At 44.3% G+C, this 18,042-nt stretch overlaps 1 protein-coding gene across 1 annotated transcript in view; it reads right to left on the bottom strand.

The window, feature by feature from the left end:
- PDE8B (phosphodiesterase 8B) overlaps positions 1-18,042 on the bottom strand; it is a 229,296-nt gene that overhangs the window by 83,316 nt on the left and 127,938 nt on the right. The window contains 3 exon segments of the mRNA XM_027971477.3: positions 9,220-9,308; positions 13,920-13,977; positions 16,451-16,510. Of these exon segments, the coding sequence (XP_027827278.2) occupies positions 9,220-9,308; positions 13,920-13,977; positions 16,451-16,510 (207 nt within the window).

Here is an 18,042-nt window from a genome sequence, read left to right as displayed (position 1 = left end):
CAACAACCCAAAACCTGTGGGACACTATAAAAGCAGTGCTAAGAGGAAAGTTCATAGCAATACAGGCATACCTCAAGAAACAAGAAAAAGTCAAATAAATAACCTAACTCTACAACTAAAGCAACTAGAAAAGGAAGAGTTGGAGAACCCCAGAGTGAGTAGAAGGAAAGAAATCTTAAAAATTAGGGCAGAAATAAATGCAAAAGAAACAAAAGAGACCATAGCAAAAATCAACAAAGCCAAAAGCTGGTTCTTTGAAAGGATAAATAAAATTGACAAACCATTAGCCAGACTCATCAAGAAGCAAAGAGAGAAAAATCAAATCAATAAAATTAGAAATGAAATGGAGAGATCACAACAGACAACACAGAAATACAAAGGATCATAAGAGACTACTATCAGCAGTTGTATGCCAATAAAATGGACAACGTGGAAGAAATGGACAAATTCTTAGAAAAGTACAATTTTCCAAAACTGAACCAGGAAGAAATAGAAAATCTTAACAGACCCATCACAAGCATGGAAATTGAAACTGTAATCAGAAATCTTCCAGCAAACAAAAGCCCAGGTCCAGATGGCTTCACAGCTGAATTCTACCAAAATTTCGAGAAGAGCTAACACCTATCCTACTCAAACTCTTCCAGAAAATTGCAGAGGAAGGTAAACTTCCAAACTCATTCTATGAGGCCACCATCACCCTAATACCAAAACCTGACAAAGATGTCACAAAAAAGAAAACTACAGGCCAATATCTCTGATGAACATAGATGCAAAAATCCTCAACAAAATTCTAGCAATCAGAATCCAACAACACATTAAAAAGATCATACACCATGACCAAGTGGGCTTTATCCCAGGGATGCAAGGATTCTTCAATATCCGCAAATCAATCAATGTAATTCACCACATTAACAAATTGAAAAATAAAAACCATATGATTATCTCAATAGATGCAGAGAAGGCCTTTGACAAAATTCAACATCCATTTATGATAAAAACTCTCCAGAAAGCAGGAATAGAAGGAACATACCTCAACATAATAAAAGCTATCTATGACAAACCCACAGCAAACATTATCCTCAATGGTGAAAAATTGAAAGCATTTCCCTAAAGTCAGGAACAAGACAAGGGTGTCCACTTTCACCGCTACTATTCAACATAGTTCTGGAAGTTTTGGCCACAGCAATCAGAGCAGAAAAAGAAATAAAAGGAATCCAAATTGGAAAGAAGAAGTAAAACTCTCACTGTTTGCAGATGACATGATCCTCTACATGGAAAACCCTAAAGACTCCACCAGAAAATTACTAGAGCTAATCAATGAATATAGTAAAGTTGCAGGATATAAAATCAACACACAGAAATCCCTTGCATTCCTATACACGAATAATGAGAAAGTAGAAAAAGAAATTAAGGAAACAATTCCATTCACCATTGCAACGAAAAGAATAAAATACTTAGGAATATATCTACCTAAAGAAACTAAAGACCTATATATAGAAAACTATAAACCACTGATGAAAGAAATCAAAGAGGACACTAATAGATGGAGAAATATACCATGTTCATGGATTGGAAGAATCAATATAGTGAAAATGAGTATACTACCCAAAGCAATTTACAAATTCAATGCAATCCCTATCAAGCTACCAGCCACATTTTCACAGAACTAGAACAAATAATTTCAAGATTTGTATGGAAATACAAAAACCTCGAATAGCCAAAGCAATCTTGAGAAAGAAGAATGGAACTGGAGGAATCAACTTGCCTGACTTCAGGCTCTACTACAAAGCCACAGTCATCAAGACAGTATGGTACTGGCACAAAGACAGACATATAGATCAATGGAACAAAATAGAAAGCCCAGAGATAAATCCACACACCTATGGACACCTTATCTTTGACAAAGGAGGCAAGAATATACAATGGAGTAAAGACAATCTCTTTAACAAGTGGTGCTGGGAAAACTGGTCAACCACTTGTAAAAGAATGAAACTAGATCACTTTCTAACACCGCACACAAAAATAAACTCAAAATGGATTAAAGATCTAAATGTAAGATCAGAAACTATAAAACTCCTAGAGGAGAACATAGGCAAAACACTCTCAGACATAAATCACAGCAGGATCCTCTATGATCCACCTCCCAGAATGCTGGAAATAAAAGCAAAATAAACAAATGGGATCTAATTAAAATTAAAAGCTTCTGCACAACAAAGGAAAATATAAGCAAGGTGAAAAGACAGCCTTCTGAATGGGAGAAAATAATAGCAAATGAAGCAACTGACAAACAACTAATCTCAAAAATATACAAGCAACTTATGCAGCTCAACTCCAGAAAAATAAACGACCCAATCAAAAATGGGCCAAAGAACTAAATCGACATTTCTCCAAAGAAGACATACGGATGGCTAACAAACACATGAAAAGATGCTCAACATCACTCATTATTAGAGAAATGCAAATCAAAACCACAATGAGGTACCACTTCACACCAGTCAGAATGGCTGCGATCCAAAAATCTGCAAGCAATAAATGCTGGAGAGGGTGTGGAGAAAGGGAACCCTCCTACACTGTTGGTGGGAATGCAAACTAGTACAGCCACTATGGAGAACAGTGTGGAGATTCCTTAAAAATTGCAAATAGAACTACCTTATGACCCAGCAATCCCACTTCTGGGCATACACACCGAGGAAACCAGAATTGAAAGAGACACATGTACCCCAATGTTCATCGCAGCACTGTTTATAATAGCCAGGACATGGAAACAACCTAGATGTCCATCAGCAGATGAATGGATAAGAAAGCTGTGGTACATATACACAATGGAGTATTACTCAGCCGTTAAAAAGAATTCATTTGAATCAGTTCTGATGAGATGGATGAAACTGGAGCCGATTATACAGAGTGAAGTAAGCCAGAAAGAAAAACACCAACACAGTATACTAACACATATATATGGAATTTAGGAAGATGGCAATGACGACCCTGTATGCAAGACAGGGAAAGAGACACAGATGTGTATAACGGACTTTTTGGACTCAGAGGGAGAGGGAGAGGGTGGGATGATTTGGGAGAATGACATTCTAACATGTATACTATCATGTGAATTGAATCGCCAGTCTATGTCTGACGCAGGATGCAGCATGCTTGGGGCTGGTGCATGGGGATGACCCAGAAAGATGTTATGGGGAGGGGAGGTGGGAGGGGGGTTCATGTTTGGGAACGCATGTAAGAATTAAAGATTTTAAAATTTAAAAAAAATAAATAAATAAATAAATCAATTTGGCTGATGGTTCTGTTTAAATAAACCTGTAGCAAAATGAAGTAATTACTTTGAATCATGTTCCTAGAGTTTGAGAATTAAATTTCCTCCATTAATTATTAATATTCTTCACGTAGAAGAAATTTAGCTTAATTTTTCTGTTCTTACAAGCCATATAACACAGTAATGCGAATGTATTTTTGTAGTCTTCAGGTTGAGAAGTTGAAAAGTTAGAAAAAGCTCCAGAGAAAGAGAATATTGTTGTGAAAAGCCAAGAAGTGCTGGTAATATAACCATTTCTCCTTCATTATCTTAGTTGTGATGAAGATCCACGCGAAGCAGGTAAATACCACAAAGCTATGATAAACCTAGACAGTGTATTAAAAAGCAGAGGCGTTACTTTGTCTGCAAAGGCCTGTATATCAAAGCTATGATTATTCCAGCAGTCGTGTATGGACGTGAGACTATGGATGGAACATAAAGAAGGCTGAGTGCTAAAGAACTGATGCTTTCAAACTGTGATGTTGGAGGAGACTCTTGAGAGTCCCTTGGACTGCAAGGAGATCAAACAAGTCGGTCCTAAAGGAAATCAACCCTGAATATTCATTGGAAGGACTGATGCTGAAGCTCCAATACTTTGGCCACCTGAGGCAAAGAGCCGACTCAGGGGAAAAGACCCTGATGCTGGGAAAGATTGAAGGCAGGAGGAGAAGGGGACAACAGAGGATGAGATGGTTGGGTGGCATCACCGACTCAATGGACATGAGTTTGAGCAAACTCTGGGAGATGGTGAAGGACAGGGAAGCCTGGCGTGCTGCAGTCCATGGGGTCACAAAGAGTCTTACACGACTGAGCGACTGAACAACAGGTGGAAAGTCTACAGGGAACACGGTGCCACGATGGTGTGCAGAGTGCGTCTGACTTAACACAGGTGCCTGCATTCTGCTCCAGCACTGGCGCCTACATATCAGGCACCCGCGACCGTGCCAAGAGTCTCTCTGGCTCAGTGTTTCCTCTGTCAGCTGTGCTGGGCTGGTTGGGTTACATGATCTCTTGTGTTCCTAACAAAGGGACTCTAGAATCTACTCCAACAAAACATGCACACCCCTCTGAGACACACACACCGAGGCTGTAGAACCAGGGTAGGATGGATTGTGCAAGGTGGTGGCGTGAAGGGCGACGGTTCTGGACACAAACTCACATCCCAGCAGGAGTGTGGAAGTGGCAGGGAGGAAGTCACGGACGTGCCACCAGCCAGCACCGCTCCTGGGCAGCGATGCAGCACAGGCTGGTTACCTTAAGTCATCACAGCTCGGTTTCCACTCCTGTAACACAAGACTGTCACGCAGAGCCCACGTGAGGATAAAGTGCTCTAAAAACATCGGTTGGTAATGAGAGGTGTAGTGTTCTACAGAATACCGAGGTTTGTGCATCAGGAATTGATTCTTTCTAAATTGGAGGACTGCTATTGTCTTAAGACTTGGAGTAAAATAAACTGATCCAGGTATAAGCCTTAGATAATGGGTATCAGATTGCCTAATGACGAAACAATAGCTCATCCTTCATTAGTGTAAACTCACAGTCCATAGGGGTGGACATGACTGAAGCGATTTAGTAAGCACATCACCTTGGACTCCCAATAAATACCCAAATCCTACTGATATTTTGGTTAACACAGTTCTTTTCATGATAAAAAAGCACAAGAACGTAAGTAATAAACAGTCATCAGTTCTCCCTTGTCTCCCTAGCCATTTCCCCTTTCATGAATTCTTCTGTTCAATAAAGCAATCCACCACATGTACACAGAAGTATGATTCTGTTCTATCTTTAAAAGTTATTCTCATATAATGGAATTTCTAGATTAGGTATCTTATGTTTGATTACATGATCTCTTTTCTTGGTTAAGTAAATATGGTCACCATCCAAGAAGACTGGACAGAAGTATCTGCCTTTAACATCCAGTATTATCCATGCAGTACAGCGTGTCCTTGCTGAATGCTAGTAAGTCACATATTTAGCTGCAGCTGGGGGTGGAATTGCAGGGAAAAGTATTATATAATTAGACTATAATTATTCTGGCATTGTATAACACAGAGCCTTATTTCCCCTATCAACAGCAAGTCACAGAGTTGCCTGTCAGCCCCTGGGGTGCAGGTAGATGGTTTAGATGTCCTGAAGTACCCTAAGGAGCTGGAGAGACCATGGAGGGTCACTGTCTCTCCCATCCACTAGGCCTAGGGAGAATCAAACCACACACCCCACCGCTACTTCTCCAAAATACAAGAAGGGAGCTGAAGATAGTTGAGGTACAACCAGCCAAACAGCATCAGAAGGACCTGACCACTTAGTCCTTCCGCCTCTGTCTTCTCTTGCAGAGAACTTGCCTCCCTTCCCCCCTGCAGAGGCTGCTCCCAAGCAGGTTGCTTGTGGCTGGGAAGGGAGGTTTCCTATCAGCCAAGCTGAAGCTGGTGCAGAAGATGAGGGGGTTAGGGTTCTGAGTAAACCCACCTTCCTGGGACTGCAGCTGTTGGGCCAGGCCCATTCACCAGCATGACGCAGATTTGGACTAAGAACCCAAGGCATTTCACTACGACCTTAACAGTGAGCCCAACTCTGCAAACCAGCTCCAGCCACTGATGGGTGAGAAGTTATGGGACCTGCACAGTGCTAGGTGCTTAGAATCTTGCCAAGGTCTGAATCTGTGAGTCCTTGAGAAGTTCTCAGTCCCCTGGCTCTGAGCAGATTTCATCAGCATGATAACCTAAAGCCCTTTCCTTTTTAGCTCCAGTGCTGCCTACGGATGTTTATTTCAAATTGCCAGACCTGCCTTCACCCCACTCTCCCTTGACGAGGTACCTTCTGATCTCTGACCTGTGCCACTGCCGGGGTCCAGCCCCGGTGGATCCAGGGAATTCGAAGCAGGGACGGCATTGGCGAGGAAAGCTTATTTATTAATATAGAAATATAAGATTAGATTAAGAAGAAATAGTGTAGTAGGAAAATTAAGTGGAGAGAAGAGGCTGATTAACTTGGTCTACGTGGAAAACCAATAAAGTTCCAGACAAGGAGCTTGCACCATCTACGTTAGGCCAGTGGCGCCCATTTGAATATTGGAGAGTGCCTCGCCTTGGGCTCTCTCTCTTACAGATCTTAGAAGCCAGGACAAGTAAGTATACATGGTGAGCCTCCATGCCCCAGATGGGAATTCAGCCTGAAATTAGAGTAAAGAGGAGACACGGGGGAAACCAGTCCTTCCAATAACCAGCCCCACCTCTATTGTCTAGAAAGGCCTTTTATACCTTTTTGATTGTACATAGAGATCAATGGGTAATACAAAATTATGTAGCGTTAACAGCCCAGACTCTTTCTGTATACCTTTTTGTATACAAAAGGTCTCACGTGATTTACATTATCTTCTGGCCAGGAGGCTTGCTAACACTTTTTGGCTCTCTTCCTTAATAAATGTTAATTTCGTTTCCCCTGAAGTGTTTTTCTTTAATCTGCATCTCCTTAAAGCACTAAAGTTACATCTCTATAGAACAAAGGTGCAGTGGGTTATAACAAAGAAGGTACTTAACTCAAAGATCTAATGTTGCTAATACCAGGTCTACTACTTGTTTTTCTATATACCAACTATATCTAAAAATAAAGGATATGAAAATTTGGCAGCAAGTATTGGCTCAACAATGAACCGCTTAATCAGGTTTATTCTAATGATCTTGACACCTCGGAAGCCCCTGCATCCCTAGGATGTTTTAAGCTTCCTGTGCCTCTTGAGGTTGGGAGACTGTAAACAATCACATGCGCAGCTGTAGGAGTTCTGCAGGCAGGCTAGAAAGCCATCAGAGGGGTTTTTGGATTGAAACACTCGTATTATGCCCAGGAGATTTATTATCTCAAAGCTCTAAATTAATTTTTTTTCCAGAAAAAGGTGGTAGGGGGACAGCCCCCTGTTAATCACAGAAGAGTAGGTGGAAAGCATAACACAGTAAAGCAGGCAGACTCTGGTCTTGCGGGGTGGATGCTTAGGAAATTCCGGGGGAACCCCTGAAGTCTGATCATGTCCTTGCATTTTGTCAGGCTTCCTTCTGCATGACCCTGTCACAGGTGGGATTCCTCATGCTGGCCCCCAGCATGCCATCATACTTCCTGCTGCCTAGGAAAACTCAGGCAGTCATTTAAAATAAAATGAGGGAATTACTGATCAAAGCAGTAAGGCGTCTGCAGTTCACTTTTGTGGTAGACCATACAACTGTTGAAGAATTAAACCAAAATGAAATCTCTCTTTTCCTAATCCTATTTATTGTGAAAACATCTAAAATAAAAGTACAAAGTCTTTTTCACTCTCCATAAAAACAGAAGAGACCCCCAGGAATAAAAACAATTAAAGTACAATTAAAAATAAATTGCTGTAGTAAAGGCAATGTGGTTTCCCTAAGAAATTCCATGAAGTTCCCTGACACTAATAAATTTATGGATACAAAGAAACCAAGGGATTTATTTTCCTTACCAAAGAACTCCCACTGGTTTGAGATTCTCAATTGTTTACGACTGCAAAAGGGACTGTTTACCCCCACTCTTCTTAGAGCTCTCTAGCCATCAAATGGCAACCCACTCCAGTAATCTTGCCTGGAAAATCCCATGGACAGAGGAGCATGGGGGTCACTAAGAGTCGGACACGACTGAGCGACTTGACTTCACTTTCACTTTTCACTTTCATGCATTGAAGAAGGAAATGGCAACCCACTCCAGTGTTCTTGCCTGGAGAATCCCAGGGACAGGGGAGCCTGGTGGGCTGCCGTCTCTGGGGTCGCACAGAGTCGGACATGATTGAAGCGACTTAGCAGCAGCAGCAGCAGCCACCAAATAGTTGACTTCCCTGAGCAGCGTGAACCACAGAAGAGGTCTCTGTGGGTTCATGCCCATCCATTTTTCTTTCAAGGGACAGAGGATGGTCCAGAAAAGTTAAGTTTAGAAAGGGTTTTGTTCTCTTTGAAAGCAAATTCAGTAATCAAGGTAAGAAATAGAGCCATTTCAAAGAGATGCTATCTTAATTATTTTTCGATGAGTCTGAAAGCCTGGCAGGCTACAGTCCATATGGCTGCACAGAGTTGGACATGACTGAAGCAACTTAGCATGCACACACACACCGAAAGCCAGGTGACCCCTCAGTCTGCCGGAGAGAGGAGCCAGGGCCCTTCTGGCATCCTGTAGCCTGCAGCCCCTTGAGACTTGCCTCTCAGGGGCTGCAAGTTGCCCTGAGGCTCTTCTTTGCCCTGCTCTCTCTGCTTATAGGGACAGGTTGAGGAAATCAGGGTCCTGAGAGTGTGCCAGAGCAGAGCCTGAGCAAAAGCAGGCATGGGCTAGAACTCAGCTGTTTCAAGAAGCCCCAGAAGCAGAGCATCCTGCCACCCAGACAGCGAGAGAATCCATTTATCTCAGAAGTGAGCACCACAGAGAAGCTACGAGCACCAGATATGCACACAGAGACCCAAAAACGCTCTTGGAGATACCTCATGCATACTGAGGCCACAAGCAGGCCTCAGGCAACTGCTATCACAAATAGGTAACAACTACCGTAGTTAGCATGAAAGATAGCCCTGGGTGCATCTATACCAATCCAAGTAAGAATTTATAAATGTTGCAAGTACTAAGTACTAATCCTCAAAGGCTATTCTTAATCTCCATATAATTGTACAGAAGTTAAACAGTATTTTTCCTAGGGTATAATTTTAAAACTGCTGTAAATAGTGTAAAATACTGTCAAAAGAAGAAACGCTTCCAATTTATTTCATTATACCAAAGGGCTCCCAGTTTAGACTCTCTCTTTTAGCAGCTACCATCACTTGTTCAATAGCTTCAGAATCTCTGGGGTTCTACTGTGACCCTCAGCCTGAGGATAGACAAGCTTGGCCACAGAACAGTGAACCTCGTGTTCATCCTATTTTGCCACATACCTTAATTTGAACTGTGAGAGAACTTCCCCATGTTCTATTTGAATCAGTTCATTGTAGCAAGCAATTATGCTGCTGTTCTCCATAAATCTCTGGGGGAAAAAGCAAAGATAATACATAAGACAAATACAATTACTTCTTAAACAGTTAAAAAAGGCTTGTTTCTCCAACCTCAGGTAACTCTGTTATATAAGACAACTAGTAAGTGAGATGAGATGAAATATAACAGCTGTCAGGGTGTTTGAAATGCCTGTTTAAATGTATACGAGACAAGAAAGCAGATAATATTGTACAGTTAACTATGACAAAGATGGGGAAAAGTTCACTATGAACATTCACAGGGAAATAAACACGCAAGGGTTAGAACACCTCCCCAGCCTTAGCTAATCACTGAAGCATCTGGGCTGCTGCTGCACGAAGGGGAGTTTTCTGAAACCTGAGCCTGGACGCCTTCACCGTGTGCATTGTGAGTGATGTCTCCTGGACGGAAGGGAAGATCTTTGCTTCATTTGAGGGCCTCACACTGCTCCCTCTCCCGTGTCTGTCTCTTTCACACACATGCGCGTGCGCGCGCACACACAAACACACACTTCCACACATCTAGCATGGACGGCACCTCTCTGGGGATCACCGGCAAAGCCCCCCGACTCTCCCTGTGGCTCTGGTCCCACTATCCTAGGAAGAAGCTGGGAAGGGCTAAGAACAGAAGGGGAACCATGAAGACACACGGAGGGAAATGCTTTCTATTTGCAAAGCAAAGTCAAACTTGGTGAAGTTTTGGTTGAGCTTCTGGGCAGCTGGAGATTACGTGTCAGTCTGTATCCAAGCTCTGCAAAGTGTCAGATGATGCTTCATAAAGCACAAAAAAAGATCATAATAAAATAAGTTCTTGAAAAGGATGAGATAAACAGTTACATTTCTTTTTAATAACGTTAATTTTAAAGTGTATAAAATGTAGAAAAATCTCCAAATCACTGATAATATCATAAGGCTAGAGATATCATTATTTTGGTTTACCTTAGACTTTTATCATATCTCTGTGTATATGGATATATTTTATATGTATAATATGCTTATACATATAAAATATAAAATGATGTTATATTTTCACTTTCATAGCCAAGGAGTAATTTTTCATGATTCTTATTTTCCTTTAGGTCTCCTAAGAACTTTCAGTGTGGTAAAGGTCAGCCTTCCGGTGGGTGACAGTTTCTAAACACTGGAGTGCTTTGTTTGCACGTAAGTGACACTCAGTGAGTGTTTTATAGACTAAATGCAGTAGGAAAATCTTTGGGGGATTTTAAGACTATAGTTAGTTAATGCAAAAATCTGAAATAAACTGAGTGAACCAAGAACAGTGCTCCTCACACTTCAACACACTGAGAATAACGTGGGTGTTTGGATAAAATGCAGATTCCTGGGCCCTGCTTCCAGAAATGTAGGCATGTGTCTTTAGCACAGTATTTCTCCACATGCTCAGGTGTGACTCTGCCAACAGGCACTGTACGTTCTCAGGACAGGAGGAGGAGAAGCAGAGTCTTCACCGATTTTTCACACTTACTTGACCACAGCAGCCTTTTGCCATGGACACCTTGTAAGAGCTCTGGACCACTAGCATTCCTTGAAACAGTTTGGGAAATATGACTTTGATGGACCAGGCAAGGAGTTGGCAGTTTAGCACCATAGATTTGCATCTTGACTTGTTTTGAGTATGAGCTCTGCAAGCTAGTCATTTTGAGTATGCTTCCTCTTCCACAAAAACAGAAAATACCAAACCTCTCATCTGTAGATGAGGATCAGGTCAATCACCTAGAATGGAGTCTGACAAATAATAAGTCTTAATTCCCCACTTCTTCCTCCATAAGATACCTCCTCAGGGAGGAACTGTCTGATCACTGTATCCTTGACACACCAAGCACACTGCCTCACACAGAGCCCGTGCTCCCTGAACACCTGCTGAATGAACTCATAATGATGTCCCTTGGAATGATTCCACTTGGAATGATGTCATGTCAACATCATTCCAAGTAGAAAAAGTGGTACACAAAGGTTGATACAAACACCAGCTTCAATGGCCCTCTGCTGAGATGCTCCTTCTAAGAGGCTCAGAGTAGACCAAGAGCCATGCAGCCGGTTACTCGCTCACACAGAGCTACAGGGCTTCAAGCAGAGCTGCTGCGGGGCACTTGATGGTGCCCTGTGTTCCCGGGTCCCCATTCAAGACCCATCGACTGAAGCACTGGCCAATTAGCTAGTAACACAGAGCCGAGTTTCAGCAGATGATTTAACATAAGCAAGATGACTCAGAGGTGGGAAACAACTTCACGGAAGGCAAGAAGAACAGCTGGCATGTTTGGAAGGGTGCTTGGGTAGAAAGTTGCCAGAGACAAGATTTTGCCCAAAAAAGGAGAGCAGCCACCTGGGGAGCAGCCTCAGCCGACTCTGCGCCATGGTAGCTCAGGATGGAAAACCTGGAAGGTGTGGTGTGCTTCTCTGGGAAAGAGCCCCAACTACTTGGGGGCACCCTGACCTGGCTGGCAAATGGCCTTCATCAGGCCCAGGGCTAAAGAATACCAGGTGGCCCCGACGGCTACCATCTTTCATGCTTTCACAAAGAGCTTCATGCTCCATGGCGGCCTGCAGAAAGTCGTGCTGTATCCAGACAGAGAAGTGAAACCTTCCAGGGCAGCACAGACAGGTCACAAAAAGAATGAAAAGGAACACCTGTATCATCCCTCCTAAATTTACTCAGTAGCATTGCACCCAAAGTGGACAGGTGTTTCTCCTGAGCTTTTCTGAGTAGACGGGCAACCTCAGCCCTCCAGACAAGAGGCACCACTCCAGACACCACCAGTCTCCACACCAGTTGGTTGGAAGCAGGATCAGTGAACTAAGAGCTGAATGGGAGGGAGGTGGGAGGGGGGTTCAGGATTGGGAACACGTGTACACCTGTGGCGGATTCATGCTGATGTATGGCAAAACCAATACAATATTGTAAAGAAAAAAAAAAAATAATAATAGAAAAATAAATAAATAACCCTTTAAAAGAAGATGAATTCCAAAGGGACACTCAACAGCACACATGGCAATTGGGGCTCATCGCTGTACCCATGGTGTGTTGTGCCTTCCCAACCTGCTCCCGGGCAATGGAGAGGACCTCCACGCTCATATTCTGAGAGCGCCTGCCTCAGATGTGAAGGGCAGAGGTGGGCTGGGGTGCAGAGGTGGTCAATGTTCCACAGCAGATTTATGAATACCCATCAATTCTCAGAAAATGAGTAAGTAAAGACGTCCCACAACATCTTACGTTGTGCAACTCTCCATTCGGACGCTCAGAAGCACTGTCTCATTTAGATGGAGCGGCACACAAGAAGAGCATCCAGAAGCGAGTGCCAGCTTTTGAAGGTGTGATGACGGACAGGAGGCAGGTGTCAGGGGTGAGACACGGGGCTGACCAGAACCGCTTGACCCTGTCACGTGTGAACCGTGGCACCCTCTTCGATGTTTTACACAGCACTGTTACTCCCCCACAGAAGCACACTGAAGCCCAAAGAATGGCATCCCATGGGCAATTTCTGCTTCTCTGGGATTGACAACGAAGGAGGGATTCTTTTTGGAACCTAAGAGGGTGAAACACCAGTTGCTTAAAAGCACCCAAAGGACTTCTCATAATTCACAAGGCTCTGGCGGTCTCCTATTTTGCAGGAAAAGGATGCATCACACGCTGAGATTCAGATTACCCCGATCACGGGACTCCAAGACGCCAGGTAAACCTAGTTACCTAGTTTGGTGGTAAGTCTCCTTCATCAATCTTAATCTTCTAGTTGAGCATCAGTGTTATTCATGTAGCTGTCACAGAATTTTTCTTTGCTGCTGTTTTTGGTTTAAAGCAGCAGCTCACAAGCTGCCTAAGTCAGCTGTGGATCTCCACTCTATTTTTTTCCCAAAGGGTAATCTTTTATTTTCTAATAGAAGAAATAGATGCTTGATGCTTGTTATTTAAAAAAATCAAGTTGTGTATAAGGTGAGGTCCTCCACAATTTCTCTGTAAGGATCTGTAATACCTTAATTTTATGAAATATATTCCCTTTAAGCAGCCATATTTTGATGCTCTTTCTCCACCCCTTTTTCTTCTCTCTCAAACTGATTCCATCATGTGGGCTTCCATTTGTATGCACAAGGCCTCACCTCCAATCAAGCCTTCAGACTGCCCCTACCCTGAGCTACTAGTAAGCCCCTGGAGCTTGTTAAGTTTCCTTGAGTAAGCAGTCTTCATCTTCAAATTGAATATCAGGGTTACTCATGGAGCCATCACTCAGAATTCTTCTTTGCTGACAAGTATGGTCTCAACGAGGAGTTTCTCAGATGCTGTTGGAATCAAGGGCCTGTGTCTGAGGTGTAAGCTCTGGCTGGGCCCTGAAGACCATGGAACCCTGTGCGCCGATCTAGGGACTACTGATAATCACATACTCATATGCTAACTGGTTTAAGTGGGGTTACTTTGGGACTATGGAATTTTGACCTGATATAGTAAGACAGATTTTTAGCTATTACATATCCGTTGCTAAGATAAATGAAGTTATGAGAGAAAAGGGGAAAAAGCCTGGCCAGCAGACACTTGTCATCCCCCACGAGAACAGTTTTCCCTCCCAGTCCTGGGGCCGAATGTCTGTGTGGGAGGTGCCAGGTCATCCTTTACGTACCCTGTTGAAGCCCGCGTGCAGAAGGGGGAGCACAGAGGCCTCTTCATAGTTGCCGGATCTGCCACAGAGCAGAAAACGTGATCACTCAACAGATACAACCAGGGCTCCTCACACTGACATGCAGAGACAGCAAGGAGGAAGCAGCGAGCTGGCTCCAAGAGTGGCTTCCTGGCCAGCACACGCCTGCAGCGGGCACCTGTCTTGCAGGAAGCCAGACTCCCACATCTGCCTTTGGACGCAAAAAGAGCAGAGACGGTAGCGGGAACTCCAGCAGCGGGTGAGAACTGTAGCGCAGGTATGCACCAGAGGCTCCCTCAGAGCTGGAGCAAGTGTACAGGAGCAGTGTGTCGAGGGACGACGTATGTGCAACGCTCGCCCCGCAGAGCACTGTGCCCTTTGACACCCCCGGACATTCTGGAAGCATGACGCCCCCACCCTAGACCTAGCTGGGTCCAACTCTCAGGAGGACAACTGGCATCAGAGGCTGCAGCGCCCCAGAGCCAACAGGAGAGGACAGCCATCAGGAGAGCCAAAGTTCGAGGGAAGGAGACAAAACTCACTGGCTCTCGTTTCACGGGGCGGCTTCCTGCATTGAGCCTGCCTCCAGGTCTCAGAGCTGCAGTTTAAGTACAAGGTGGGGATGGGGTCAGCTGATCGTGAAGTCGTGCTGAAGCTCTGCTGCCATCTTTATAAGAGACGGTGCCCCCAAGACAGCCCGCAAGTAACATGGCGCATGCGCCGTAGAAATGGGGACGAAAAACGGGACACTAGGGATTGGCCGGAGTAGCAGACAGCTCTGCCTGCCCAGAAATCCCAGGGCATATCTGCCTCGTCACCTGTGGCTGAATCCCACCTGACAGGTAAAAGCTCTTCTGCCTCCCTTTTTGGGAGCTCAAGGTTCTACTCTCTCTGGTCAATAAATAAGTAGGGGCACAAAACGGGCTCCAAAGGTATGAATCATGTCCTACTTCATATGCCAGCTGGCACAAGCAGCATTAATTTTATTACCGTGCGTGCCGAGTCCCTTCAGTCGTGTACGACTCTTTGTGACCCCATGGACTATAACCTGCCAGGCTCCTCTGTCCATGGGATATCCCAGCTAAGAATACTGTAGTCGGTTGCCATTTGGGGAATCTTCCTGACCCAGGGATTAAACCCACGTTTCTTATGTCTCCTGCATTGACAGGTGGGTTCTTTACCACTACCCGCCACCTGGGAAGCATTATAACTTCCTCTATAAATGAAATATTTTTAAAAACAGGGAAAAAGTGAAAACTCATAACGAGACACAACAAACCACTACTTATCAAGGACAAGTACACATTTTTGCTATATGAGCAGGAAAAAAACAAATGTTTTGTTTTTGGGCCCATGGAATCAGCCAGGCTTGGGCAAATGCTGTGTGGTCTGGTATCCATGTCAAGGCTCTAAGACCCTGTTAAGAGTTCCCAGTCCCCAGAAGATAAAATATAAGCAAGGAGGCTGAAGAAGGCTAGTCCCTCACTCTTTCCCTTAAGATCCAGTCACCACTAGGATGGCGAGATGCTGAGCCCAGTGGGACAGTTTCTTTATGTCCCTTGGCTCAGACCCTGTGGTAGGTGTCAAAGCGAAGAGACACAGCTCCTAACAAGACACTCAAGGAGTCGCAGGTCAGGAGGGGTCTTTGGTTAGGACAAGACTTGGAAGCCAGGATTTCTTACTGTCCCAATATGGCCTTGGAATGGATATTTTAAATCTCCCCCTGGGTGGGGCCTGTCTGAGGGAGGCTGATACTCTGAGCTGCTGGCCTGTGAGCTCTTCTAGGGCAGCATCTGTGCCAACTCTCAGAACAGGGCCAAGTCCAGTTAGTCCCGGGCTCAGATTAAGGCCTTATGCTCTCCAAAGCTAGTGATGGCCACGAAGTGGCTACAACACATTTTGGTTCCGGCAAAGCTCTTGTCATGCTAGCTGTACATGCAGCTTTTCTCCTTCCTGGCCTCTCGTTCGAAGTGCGGGCCACGTCCTACACGCAGCACAGGGGTTTCTCATTCCACAGTCTCCGACCTACAGCTCAAGCACCCTTTTTCCCTTCCAGCACGGGCATTCATCCTTTGGTCCTGCTTCTAGCCACATAACAGTCCTAACAGAGACTGCACATTCCTTTTCTGGCAGGGGGCTTTGGTGCCAGTTCTCATGGTATAATTTATTTTTACTTAAGCGAAAAAACAAGCATTTCACTATCTCTTTTCTGCAAAGAAAGAAGGTAAGCTGGAACAACATTCTCTTCAGACCTCCTCCTCCTGAGATTTTCCACCCATTTCTAGCATACAGTGAGTAACCATTCTTTTTTTGAGGTGCTAACAGAAATCAGAGAGGATAAAGAGAAAGGCCTACTTATTTCTAGAAACTTGCAAAAAAAGGAAAATCGCAAGTGAGATCGAAAGTTGCTGGTGTCAGGCCAAAGACTTTCCCCCAGCTTCGCTAGCTCGGAGAACGTGTTACGTCAGAGAAGGTTTCAGGAGGAACCGCGGGGGGCTGGGGGGTGAGCTTACGTTTGTGAGACCACGGCGAGGATCACTGCGTGCTCCGAGGGGTTTGTGGCCCGGATTGACCTGCAGAGAGAAAGTGCCACATCAGACCCAGCAATGTGGCCTCGTTCTGGTGACTGACCGACTGTGGGACTTCTTCACAGGGAAAACGGAAGAAAAATCAAACATCCGTCCAAAGAAGGAGTCTGAAAACACGTGGAAGACAGCAAAGGAAGATGCTCTTATGGATCAGGACAATCTTTGTTTTACTAAAAAAAAAAAAAAATTAAAAAAAAAAAAAAACCAAAAGGACAAACAAAAAAAAAACACCCCACACACACATCTAAAAGAAATTCCCAGGCAATTCTCCAGTAGGTCAGATCTGCCAATGTTCCACTTCAAAAACTGGCAAATTCCACTTAAATTCCATGTTTTCTGATTGAAATTCCACTCTGCAAGAAAACTGGCAGTCCGACAATTCTCTAGTTATCAGTTTGTACTTGGGGAGCTAATTAAGTTGGACCTGTTTTTCTTTTAAAATAATAGATAGTTCAGAAAGTTGATCTTAAAAGAAGGATTGCTGGCAGCTGGATACACAGGTGCAGGTGAAGGTCTTTTAAACATTGTATGAAGAACCACTCCAATTTTTTGGCTGGACGGTTATTTTTGTGCAAATACTTTAAGCAGCTGAGCCATCAACTAGGGCTGAGAAATGATCGCTGCAGTAACTGTCACTATAATGATGTCTGTCGTACCATGACCACCTATCTATCATTTGTTTATTCCCTAGGAACTTACCAGGGTTAAGATACAGAAGAATTCTGAAGTCCAAGAATCCTCCTGGAAACTGTGCTATGCTACAGCTTAGACTCGGGTTTAGACCGCTGGTCAGGGGTCATGAGTCTGATGAATTCTTAAGAAAGGGCCACATACTGGAACCTTCATACAAATAAGCGTGTCTGTTTCAATCCATCTCCATGGTCTGGCCTCTCCTTATTTCGAGATCCCTCACAAGGGAACCATCCGCCCTGAGAAGTGAAAGCTCAAGGCTGCTCCTGAGGAATCTGTGAAGCAGCTTATATTTCTTTCTTTCTAGCTCCTGGCGTTTCTGCTCCTCTCCATTTTCATGTGTTTGCACCAGCGCTCCCCCAGGGACAGCCAGCTCATACTGCTTCACCCTTGTGACTAAATGTCCTCATCTTCCTCTAAAAATGTACCTTCCTTGTGAGGTCTGTTCCTTGAGACCTCACTCCATGTGAGAAGAAGACTCAAGACAATGGCCAGCTGCTGTCTTTCTGGGAAGTACAGGTCCCCTTGTGCATAAATGGTATTTGAATGAACTCCCTTGAAGAGAGGCCTGAACTCACTGTGGACAGCAGATTACTTCCTGTGCGTGCATGCTATGCTGCTTCAGTTGTGTCCGACATTGTGGCCACATGGACTGTAGCCCCCTAGGCTCCTCTGTCCATGGAATTCTCCTGGTAAGAATACTGGAGTGGGTTGCCATGCCCTCCTCCAGGGATCTTCTCGACCCAGGGATCAAAACCACATCGCTTCCATCTCCTGCACTGGCAGGCAGGTTCTTACCACTAGCGCCACCTGGGAAGCCCCTGTCC

The sequence above is a fragment of the Ovis aries genome, chromosome 7, assembly GCF_016772045.2.
Source record: "Ovis aries strain OAR_USU_Benz2616 breed Rambouillet chromosome 7, ARS-UI_Ramb_v3.0, whole genome shotgun sequence".
Lineage (NCBI taxonomy): Eukaryota > Metazoa > Chordata > Mammalia > Artiodactyla > Bovidae > Ovis > Ovis aries.
This window is presented reverse-complemented; position numbering and strand designations above follow the sequence as displayed.